Below are 12,500 nucleotides of genomic sequence, written 5' to 3'. Positions count from 1 at the left end.
GAAGAAAGTCCATAGTCCAATTAATCAATTTAAAATCAAAACAAAAGTCTTTTTTCAGTCTTTCAGCTAAAATGTATGGGTGTATTATTAAAAGCTGAAGAGAAGTCAGCAAAAAGGACATGAGCATGAGCACCTTCCAGATGCATATAAATATAATCCAAGAGTGTGAGAATGGCATCGTCTGTTCCTCTGTCATGCCTATAAGCGAATTGGAGTGGATCAAGGGCCTGCTGGCAAGAGTTGATGATGTGTGTCTTCACAATCCTCTCAAATGATTTGACTACAAGTGAGGTGAGGGAAATGGGCCTATAGTCCTTAGGGGTTGATGGATGAGGGACTTTGGGAAGGGGGGCCACGTGTGACTTTTTCCAAATGCGTGGGACCACTTGAGTATCCAATGAGTGTTGGAAAAGGGAGCAGAAGACCCCACTCAATTGGGCTGCACAGTATCTCAGCACCTTGCCTCCTATGTTGTCAGGCCCAGGACTCTTCCGGATGTTGGTCCTCTCAAACACCCGCCGCACTGTGTCCTCCTTAATGGTGAATATCCCCACAGTCCCATTGTCCTGTAACTCCTCCTGTTGCCAAATAGAATCACCATCTTTGGCCACATGTTCATAGTGGGTGAAAAAATCATTCAAGTCATTGGCCAACTGATACTGAGCTCTATCATCTATTTGTTGTTCTGCGCTTTTGCTTGATTTGTATGGGGCATTTGCCATCAACTTAATGCCCACCCATGCAGACCGCGAATCTCCAGCCATTAAAGTCTCTTGTACCTTGTCTCTATACTGGCATTTAGCTTTGTAGATCTCCTTATTGACTTTCCTTTGCACCTCTGTCATGTCCTGTTTGCTTCCCACAGCAAATATTCTCTTTTTCTCATTTAATACCCCCTTCAACTCTTTTGTGACCCAGGGTTTATTGTTTGGGTACACCCTGCTGGTCTTTTTGGGAATCACTGTCTCCACACAAAAGTCTATGTAACCTGAAATGACCTGAAACAGTGCACGTTTAAAAGGAGCATACAGCGTGAAAAACAATTACATATGAGTTTCTCCTTGTTGTTTTGTCACTTAAGTTGTCTGGGGCTAGTGCAAAACTTTGTGCTGGTTCAGGTTGTCAGTGTGTAGGCACGACTCCGAATCACGATTCCGAGGCTTGTGCTTAGCATAGAGCATTGTCATTGAAGTGAGCTGAACTGACAGTTTCAGCGAGTGGGCGATAAGCTAGACCCTCTCCTCTCTACAAGAAGAGGGGGTGTGGCTCGTCCGGCTAACTGACAGGGCCGTGGGGATAATTTCTGGACCACGGTGTTTTTTGATAATGTGAAAATTCGGGATATTTTGCGGGAAAATTCCAATTCAGGAAGACTTCGGGAAATAAGTCAGAATTAGGGAGTTTCCCTTGAAATTAGGGATGGTTGACAGGTGTGGTGTGTGTGCGTGTGCGTGTGCGTGTGTGCGCGCGTGTGTGTGCGTGTGTGTGTGTGTGTGGCGAGTTATCTGTGAGCAGCAGCTGCGGTGAAATCTTGTTTGTGTGTGTGTGTGTGTGTGTGTGTGTGTGTGTGTGTGTGTGTGTACCTGTGGCAAGGTATCTGTGTGTAGCGAGCAGCAGCTGTGGTGAGATCTTGAGTGTGTGTGTGTCGTTCTCGGGGATTCTGAAGAGGCTGAAGTCCTGCTGCTTCCTCTCGTGATGAGACACCTTCCTTTTGGTACGATTATCCGCTACACACACACACACGTACACACACACACACGTACACACACAAACAAATACACACACACACACACAACACACACAAGGAGAGGTGAAAAGAGAGTAAGTAAAAACCTTTGTGTGTGAGGTGTGTATGTGTTTCCGTGTACAAGGTGTGTGCGTGTGACTTTGTCATGCTGACTGTGACTGTATCGTGTGGGTGTGTTAGGCACAAGTGTGTGTGTGTGTGTGTGTGTGTGTGTGTGTGTGTGTGTGTGTGTGTGTGTGTGTGTGTGTGTGTGTGTGTGTGTGTGTGTGTGTGTGTGTGTGTGTGTGTGTGTACTGTAGAGGTTGGTCTCGTGTGACGATGCGTTGGCAAGTTAATTGATTAACTAGGTAGTGTGTGTGGGTCATTGCACGTGAAATGTGGGGACACTTTGGGACCCAACCGACGCAGATTTCAATCATACTTGCTGTGCCTGTTCAGTAGCAAGGTAGCACCCCAGAACTGCATTTGTGTGAATCTGACACCAATAGTAAGGGAGAAACAGACTAGCAAAGGTTTACATATGAGGGTAGGACACTATACATTCAGCCTTGATTATATCAGTCAGTGTAAGTCGCAAAAAGATGTCAGAGATGTTGTTTGAAAGCTCTTTTCTGGCTCTACAAATTATGCACACAGCATGAAATACAACAACCTTCAGAATATGAATTATGATACATTAAAAAAATAAATATTGAATATCAAAAAATTTATATTTTAAAATGGCCGGTTTCGTGTCTAAACATAGCCTGTAAAGTAATTAACAACACCTGAAAATGGGGTGTTTGGTTCATTATTCATTTCAGAGATAATGGGACATAAAGGTTGAAATGAGTTGTAATAAAGTAGTGATAGAGTAGTGTCAGGGACAGGACTGGACTGGCCATCTGGCATAACAGGCATTTTCCCGGTGGACCCTGCAACCTTGTCGGTCCCTATTCCAGGTACTCAAAAACTACACAGCTTCTGCCCATTGTCAATGGACACAGTGGAAGCTAGACCATTTTCAGCATTCAGAGAAGGCAGGGTTGAAAGAATAAGCTCAGTAAAGGAATTTTCTAAATGTTCAAGCATCAAAGGATATGTTGTAGCTGTATATGATGGCAACTAGTGGCTAGCATGTGTTGATGAATGTATGCTGAGCACTGGAGAGGTGAAACTGAACTTCCTGCATCCTCATGGACCATCTCCATCCTTCACATATTCCGATAGACATGCTGTCATGTGATATTACTATGGTATTAGCATATTGTTGTTACTAGGTGATTTGTATGATGTCATATTTTTGAGTCCCATTATCACTAAATAAGACACTTTCCCCCACTCACATGTCACTGCTTGATAAAGGGTTAAGCTTTGTACCCACGACACAATCGGATGATTTTAAAGTGACAGTAGATCTTTTCCGCTTTTTTAGAAATATAAGATTGAGAGAATTTTTTCATAGGCCTACTACGGCTACAGATACAAACAATGAACCAGGACCAGATGCATCAGAGGATGGACCTTTAAATGTGACTCAGTTCAGAGGAAAGAGTTATTTTGTCCCTCCCACAAATCGAAATGCATCTATTGAAACATACTCTCGACTTGTACAACAAGATGTGGACACATTGTTACAAAACAAAAATGAATATAGACATTACCCCAATATCACCAGGGAAGAAAAACTTGCACTTGATGACCTACAAAAGGATGCTGACATTGTAATTAAATCTGCGGATAAGGGCGGGGCGACGATCATATTAAACAGAAGTGATTATCAAACTGAATGTCATAGACAACTAAGTAATGACTGTTTCTATAAGAAATTGAATGGAGATCCCACCCCACGTTTCAAAAAGGAGATCACACAACTGTTGGACACTTTTTTGGATGTAGGAGAAATAACAAAAAAAGAACACGCATTCCTGACAATACAACATCCGAGAATTCCGACATTCTATACCCTGCCCAAGGTTCATAAAGACCCATTGAACCCACCCGGACGGCCAATCGTTTCGGGCATAGACTCTTTGACGTCCCCCTTATCAAAATATGTCGACCACTTTATACGACCATATGCTGAAAAGTTACCGTCCTTTATTAAAGATACGACTGACATGATTGTACTAATTGAGTCTTTAGGACCAATCCCTGATGATGTGATTTTAGCGACCTTTGATGTGGAGTCGCTGTACACAAATGTGCCACATGAGGGCGGCTTGCATGCAGTATCGCCCTTTCTTGAACAACAAGACCAAGATGCACGCCCTTCAAAATCATGTATTTTAACATTGGCTGAAAAAGTTTTATCTCTTAACTACTTCAGATTTGAAAATGAATTCTTCCTCCAAACAAAAGGCACGGCTATGGGTTCGCCGATGGCCCCCAACTTTGCCAACCTTTATGTGGGAATGTTAGAAGAACAGAAGATCTTAAACCCAACTACAAATAACTTCTTTTCTAACGTTTTATTATATAAACGCTTTATTGATGATATTTTTGTTTTGTTTCGTGGATCTGAGAATTCTCTGAAGTCTTTCTTAGAATATCTCAACTCTTGCTCAGACCACTTGAAATTTACTATGACTTATGACAAAAACCAAATCAGCTTCTTGGATCTGCTGATTGTGAAACAAGATGACATGTTGCACACCAATTTGTTCAGAAAAAGTACTGACCGCAACAGCCTCTTACACGCTAAAAGTTGCCACCCCATCCGTTGAAAAACAGTTTTACCATACAGCCAATTCTGCCGCGTTAAACGCATATGCCATAAAACAAACGATTTTGAGCAAAATATGGAGGCTATGAAAAACAAATTTTAAAGTCAGAGGATATAAGGACGGTCAAATTAACATCGCCGTAGCAAAAATTGGAAATAAGAACAGAACTGACATGCTGAAGAAAAGAAAACGCGAGAAAAAAAGACACGCGCCCATGTTTATAACCCAATACTCCCGATGCGCACAAGAAATTAAACCCATTCCCTGCATAAACATTGGCATATTATACAAACGGATGAGTCATTAAGGGGGCATCTTCTCAGATCCCCCACAGGTGGTATACTCAGGGGCAAAAATTCTGAGGGAACCGATTGGTTCACTCGGACCTTATTCCAGTCAAAGCGCGCAACACGGGCCCGACTTGCTCCAATAAAACCTGGCAACTATAAATGCAATTCATGTGCCCAGTGTAACAGCACACATAAGTGCCACCAGTTTAAACATCCGCGATCAGGTAAAAACATTCCGATCAAAGGCGTCATTACATGCTCAACCACTGGGGTGATTTATTTAATCACATGCCCCTGTGGGAAAGTATATGTTGGTAAAACAACACGCCAATTTAAAACAAAGAATAGCGGAACACAGAAGCACGATTAGACGAAAGGATGACACGTACCCGTTAGCCTGTCACTTTATGGAAATGGAACACACAGTCGCGTCTTTGCGCTATATTGGTATTGAAAAAGTCGAAACACCTCGACGGGGAGGTGATCTAGATAGGATTCTATTACAAAGAGAGGCAGAATGGATCCACAGACTAGATTCTCTTGCCCCTCGTGGATTAAATGTCGATTTCGACTTAAGATGTTTTCTATAAATGTATTTATTAAAAGATTTTCAGAATTGTGAAATGTCAATGTGTATGTAATTGTATATATGTATAGCCTTGTATGTCTTTTTATTGTAACGTTTCCTGTGATGTAGGCCTACCACCAGCTGATTGACTGAAATTGGGAACAAGTGATGACGCACTGGGGATTCCCGGGACACACCCCCAATGAACACCTGTCTAATCAATGTTATGTTGTAAAAGAACACTCAGCTGTTTGTGTGTGTAAGATGACCCTGATGAAGGCGTAAGCCGAAACGTTGGTCGAATTAAATATAACTGCATGAAGTCCTGAGTGTGCGACGACCATTCTTTTTCAAGTTGAGTCCCATTATCACTGAAATGAATAAAGAACCAAACACCAGCATTTCAGGTGTTGTTCATGACAGTGCAGGCTACGTTTAGACAAGGAACTGGCCATTTTAAAATATAAGTTTTTTTGATATTCAACTTTTCATTTTTCAATTTATGATAATTCATATTCTGAGGGCTGCTGTATTCCATGCTGTTTGTGTAATTTGTAGAGCCATAAAAGAGCTTTCAAATAACACCACAGACATCTTTTTACACTGACTGATATAATCAAGGCTGAATGTATAGTGTCCTACCCTCATATGTAAACCTTTGCTAGTCTGTTTCTCCCTTACTATTGGTGTCAGATTCACACAAATGCAGTTCTGGGGTGCTACCTTGCTACTGAACAGGCACAGCAAGTATGATTGAAATCTGCGTCGGTCGGTACCCAAAAGTGTCTGACTTCGCGTGAAACGACCCGTGTGTGTGTCTGTGTGTGCGTGTGTGTGCATGTGTGTGCGCGTGCATCAGGGCTTGACACTGGCACTTGCCAACCGGCCAAATGCTGGTAAAACTTGACTGTGGCTGGTAACAATTTCAGTGTCACTAGCCAAGTTGTCAGGTAGCTTATTCTATGGTATGACATATCAAAATAGCCTATATTCTGCACCTTGCCCCTTGTGTATCATTTTTTTGTATTTCAGTTCAAGAAAAAGCTCAGTTACTCAGTTTCTATTTGTTTGTTTTATTTCCATGTAGAAACCCATTCACTCATCTTCTTGTTTTAAGCACCTCATGTTCTGTGGTTAGATGTAAAGCGTCATGATAAAACATTTGGGAATTTGGGGCTAGTAGAATAGCTGGATGGCTAGTGACTCGGGAAAACCACTAGCCACAGTGTCCGGCAAGCAAAAAAGTTAATGTCAGGCCCTGGCGTGCATGTGTGTGCATCCGTACTGTAAAGGTCGGTCTCGTCCACAATTTCCGACTTGATGATTTCCTCGATGACGTCCTCCAGTGTGACGATGCCCAGCACCTCATAGAAGGGGTCGCCCTCGCCCTCATTATTCACACGCTGAACTATGGCCAGGTGGGACTTACCTACACACACACACACACACACACACACACACACACACACACACACACACAGGTCAGAACAAACACACACAGGTCAGGACACATACACACACACACACACACACATACACACACACACAGGTCAGAACAAACACACACAGGTCAGGACACACACAGGTCAGAACAAATACACACAGGTCAGGACACACACACACACATTGTATTACCACAAATATATAAATTCTCCACTGTCTCCGGCTGTAGTACACATGCCAGCTGTTTGTGCAAGTGGAAGATTTAGGCTTTCCAGTGCTGTAAGCTTCAAATGACAACATCCACCCTAACAAATCTGATTGCTGAACTTAGTAGTGCAGAGCATATGTCCCCAACTAAGATTAAAAAAAATAAGAGAGAGGGATGGAGAGAGAGGGATGAAGAGAGAAAGAGATGAAGAGAGAAAGAGATGGAGAGAGAGAGAGAGAGAGAGAGAGAGAGAGAGAGAGAGAGAGAGGAGACAGAAGTAGAGTTATGGCAGATGATTTAGGGAGGGGTTTAGAAGGACAGAGAGAGGTGGGTGGGGAGGGAAGGATGCAGAAAGAGGGAGTGAGAGAGAGAAAGACGAGGGGGCAGTAATAGAGGGATGTCGTATTTAGGGAGGAGGTATAGAAGAGAATATATATCATGGGAAAAGGATGAAAGGGGAGAGGCGCATGAACAGAAAGTGAACGGGGGACCACAAGGACAGAGAGAGGGAGAAAGAGAGATCAGGAGAAAGAGAGAGAGAGGAGGAGCAGGTGGAGGAGAAGAGAGGAAGTGAGGGCAGGGTTATGTAAAAGGAAATTACATAAGAGCCAATCAAAATACCCTCGAAAGTTAGGCCACGCCCCCCCAGGAAGGAATATGGGCATGACCTGGCATGCAATGTCAAACTCACAAATAGACACACACACACACACACACACACACACACACACACACACACACACACACACACACACACACACACACACACATTCACACACTCGAGGAACTAGCCAAATCCATTGTTACAATTTTGGATTAGACAAGTACACACACACACACACACACACACACACACACACACACACACACACACACACACACACACACACACACACACATCTCTGCTGAGAAAGGTACTGTATATGATTTAGCATAATCCCTTAATCCAGTAACCACACAAGTAGAATTTAGCACAGACACAATGTGTGTGTGTGTGTGTGTGTGTGTGTGTGTGTGTGTGTGTGTGTGTGTGTGTGTGTGTGTGTGTGTGTGTGTGTGTGTGTGTGTGTGTGCGTGCGTGCGTGCGTGCGTGCGTGTGTGTGCATCACTATTTGTGCGTGCATGTGTGTGGCGGGGCAATAGACATACAGACAGAGAGAGAGACAGATGGGAGAGAGAGAGAGAGAGAGAGAGAGAGAGAGAGAGAGAGAGAGAGAGAGAAAGAGAGTTCAGGTAAGGACCCTTTTGCCTTCAAACTAACAATGTACACTGACAGCACAATTACATCATTGTAGAATTACATAACACACACACACACACACACACACACACACACACACACAGAGGGAGACCTACACTACTTTTGTTGTGATTGCTCTTGATGTCTGACTCCAACAGACAAGATGCAGTGTGTGTGTGTGTGTGTGTGTGTGTGAATGTGTGTGTCCTTCGCTTGAGAGGGGATTCCAGTTGAGTGAATGCTAACCCTCGCTCAGCATCCTGCCATGCATGCCAGTGTGTGTGTGTGTGTGTGTGTGTGTGTGTGTGTGTGCGTGCGTGCGTGCGTGTGTGTGTGTGTTAGCGAGAAAGACACAGAGAGCAGTCCAGCGTGGCCTTCATCTGAGTGACGCCATCCCTCCCTCAGCATCCAACATGTTTCATTACATTACATTACACTGAGGCAGGGGTGGGCAATTATTTTGGCCGAAGGGCCGCATTGGGTTTAGAAAGTCACCCAAAGGACCGGATGTCGTAGGCAGCTTGCCGGTGCCAATAATAAGAAATGGTTTACGCCAACATAATTACACCATTGTCAATTATACCATTCCTGCTAATTGTATCTAGATGTAGACCTAAGTAATCTTAGGTTTCCAAGACCCTAGTTTTAGGTAGCCAATTTAAGAATGAGTGACCATATGAATCTGCTATTTTATTCTTGGAAAGGCTCTGAGGGCCGCGTTAAATGGCTGAGTGGGCCGCATGTGACCCCCGGGCCTGAGTTTGCCCACGTCTGCACTAAGGGGAAGGGGAAGAAGGTAGTGTGATGGAGTGGCCATCACCAGGGTTGTGCACTGTCACGCCAACTAGCCTGGCAATTTGGTGTAGTGGTCAGAGCCCCATCAGAGTACCCCAGAATGTCTGGGTTCGAGTCCCAGCAGGGCATGGGAGTGGCCATCACTAGGGTTGTGCGTGCGCTCTGACTGTCAATGAGCCTGGCTATTTGGTGTAGCCGTCAGAGCCCAAGCATGGTACCGGTTTCTGCCTCGGGTGCAAGACTGCTCCCATACATTTAAACAGTTACATAAATGCACAGAGAGGAACAAATGCATGACATTGACAAGAGTCGAGGGTGTGCACTGACTGCCACGCCAACAAGTCTGGCTCTTTGAGGTAGCGGTCAGAGCTCCAGCATGGTGCCCCAGAAGGTCTGAGTTCGAGTTTCAGCATGGCAACTCTACTCCCCTTCACAGATGTTGTCAGAAGTGGGATGACCAGCCGTGAGGTTATCGGAGGCACACCCAGCTGTGACAGCCATACAAGGGACCCCAGGATGGATAACCCTGGTGTGGGGGACCCCCGCATGGATTTTGGGGCATCCTGGAATGAGAGAAGTATGGTGTGTGGTACGTGAGGGACACCAAGAGTGTATGAAGCGTCCGGGTCCGCTTCCAGAAGGGGAAGGCAGTGTGATGGAGTGGCCATCACTAGGGTTGTTGTCGGTGCACTCTGAATGTCACATCAACGAGCCTGGCTCTTTGGTGTAGCGGTCAGAGGCCCAGCACCGTTTTCTGCCTCGGGTGCAAGACTGCTCCCATACATTTAAATAGTTACATCAATGCACAGAGAGGAATAACTGCATGACATTGACAGTCAGTCACTATAATCATCACTGTCGGTTTGTCCTCTGTGCTGCCATGTGTTGTGCAGTATTACAGTAGTGCTGTCCATCTCCTTAACCACTAGGGCAGTGGTTCCCAACCTATGGGTCGGGACCCACCTTATGGGTCGCCAAAGATCCACAGGGGGTCGCGGAGCCCTCTTGATTTTAAGGGGTTTCATTTTAAATATATATAGCCCAGGTTGAATAAAAGACAAAGCATTTTACTAATAAATGCATAGAGGCAACAAATTGCAAATGCTACATTAAACATTTATTCTATATTTGACCAAAGACAAATTGAGGAATAAAATAACTACAATTAGTTTTCGCAGGAAACAGAGGGCATCTTGTGACTCCTTCTCGTGCGGGCGCTCGCGTGGTTGGGTCACCAAAGCTTATAATAGTAAAAACATGGGTCCCTGAAGAAAAAGGTTGGGAACCACTGCACTAGGCTACGCAGCCCCTGCTGCACAATACAACTTATGCCGTGTGTGTGTGTGAGTTTGTGGCTGTTTGCTCCCAAGAAACGCCATTGAAATGTATTATTATTATTATTATTATTATTATTATTATTATTATTAATAGTAATATTAATATTAATAATAATAATAAAATATATGCCATTGAAATGTATTATTATATTTTTTTATTATTATTATTCATATTATTGTTAATATTTTAAAAGGTAATTGAAATGTATTATTATTATTATTGTTATTATTATTATTATTATTATTGTTATTATTATTATCATTGTTATTACTATTATATTAATATTTAAAAAGGTCATTGAAATGTTGTGTCCTGTTTCCTCATGTGTGATGTGTTGATGATCATCATCTCTCTTCTGACCACCCTGGGCCTCGGGAAAGGTTAAGCTTGCATATTTCATGCACGCACACACACACGCATGTAAGGAAACACACACACACACACACACACACACACACACACACATACACACACACACACTGAGGCACACATTCTCTGTGAGGCCTGTGAAGGCTGAAAGGGCAGTGCAGAATTCATATCACTCTCTGTCTGTCACACACACACAAACACACACGCACGCGCGCCCGCACACACACAGGAGACGCATGTGCACACACACATACACACGTACACAGAGAGACACAGTCACACATACAGTATGTGCTTGCAGGCGCACATGCACACAAACAGATACGCACGGCACGCACTGGCGTGCACACACACACACACACACACACACACACGCACACACACACACACACACACACACACACACACACACACACACACACACACACACGCACACACACACACACACACACACACACACACATACACACACACAGGCGCACACACACAGGATGTGAGTGTATGTATATGTTTGTGAAAGAGAGAGTGAGTGCATGTGTTCTGGAGGGAGGCAATGTAAACTTGACTCAATAATTCATACTGTGAATACACACACCCAACATGAATACACACACACACACACACACACACACACACACACACACACACACACACACACACTGGCACGCACACACACACACTCACACACACACATACACTGGCACACACACACACACACTGGCACGCACACACACACACACACACACACACACACACACACACACACACACACACACACACACACACACACACACACACACACAGTGAGAGAGTGGGTAGAGGGGTCTCTTTCTCTCTCTCTCTCTCTCTTTCTCTCTCTCTCTCTGTCTCTCTCTCTCTCTCTCTCTCTCTCTCTCTCTCTCTCTCTCTCTCTCTCTCTCTCTCTCTCTCTCTCTCTCTCTCTCTCTCTCTATCGCTGTGTCATACACACACACACTCTCTCTCACTCTCTGTGGATTATACTGTTTACATTGTTAAGAGTGATGAACATATTCCAGTACTCCTAGAGAGAGAGAGAGAGAGAGAGAGAGAGAGAGAGAGAGAGCCCTTTTCTCTGCCACTCCCTGCGGTCTCTCAGATTAGGTAAGAAGGTCAACTCACCGGCTGTTCTGATGACGTGTGTGTGTGTGTGTGTGTGTGTGTGTGTGTGTGTGTGTGTGTGTGTGTGTGTGTGTGTGTGTGTGTATGTGTGTGTGTGTGTGTGTGTGTGTGTGTGTGTGTGTGTGTGTATGCATGATCAATTGCTATGGGAAATGTCAGCAGCTGTCCACCTGCTGATGATGATGCAAAACACCTCTGTGTGTGAGTGTGTGTGTGTGTGTGTGTGTGTGTGTGTGTGTGTGTGTGTGTGTGTGTGTGTGTGTGTGTGTGTGTGTGTGTGTGTGTGTGTGTGTGTGTGTGTGTGTGTGTTCATACCGTCATTGTCTTTCTTTCACTCTCTGCTTATTCTCCTCTGCTCCACTCTCTAGTTCTACATATCTGTACTTCTCTTTCTCTCTTTCTATTTTTATCCCCTCTGTCCATCCCCATTCAGTCCCTTCTTATCCTCCCCTCTGTAATTCTCTCTCCATCTCCCCCCGCTCTCTCCATCTCTCCAACCCCTCTTCTCTCCCCCGTCTCTCTTTCTCTCCCTCACTCACCTCTCTCTACCTCTCTCCATTCTCAGTTTTCTCTCTTTCCCCCTCTCACTCTTCCCACTATCTTCTCTCTCCACCTCCCCTCTCTCATCCTCTCTCTCTCTTCTCCCCCTCTCTCCCT

General features: G+C 44.4%; 1 protein-coding gene across 1 annotated transcript in view; it reads right to left on the bottom strand.

Annotated features, from left to right (window-relative positions):
- LOC134441689 (metal transporter CNNM1) overlaps positions 1–12,500 on the bottom strand; it is a 34,171-nt gene that overhangs the window by 7,528 nt on the left and 14,143 nt on the right. Inside the window, exons 7-8 of the mRNA XM_063192083.1 lie at positions 6,596–6,739; positions 1,584–1,727 (exon numbers count right to left, since the gene is read on the bottom strand). Coding sequence (XP_063048153.1) covers positions 1,584–1,727; positions 6,596–6,739 — 288 coding nt within the window. The remainder of the gene's footprint in view (positions 1–1,583; positions 1,728–6,595; positions 6,740–12,500) is intronic.

This window comes from Engraulis encrasicolus, chromosome 24, assembly GCF_034702125.1.
Source record: "Engraulis encrasicolus isolate BLACKSEA-1 chromosome 24, IST_EnEncr_1.0, whole genome shotgun sequence".
Lineage (NCBI taxonomy): Eukaryota > Metazoa > Chordata > Actinopteri > Clupeiformes > Engraulidae > Engraulis > Engraulis encrasicolus.
This window is presented reverse-complemented; position numbering and strand designations above follow the sequence as displayed.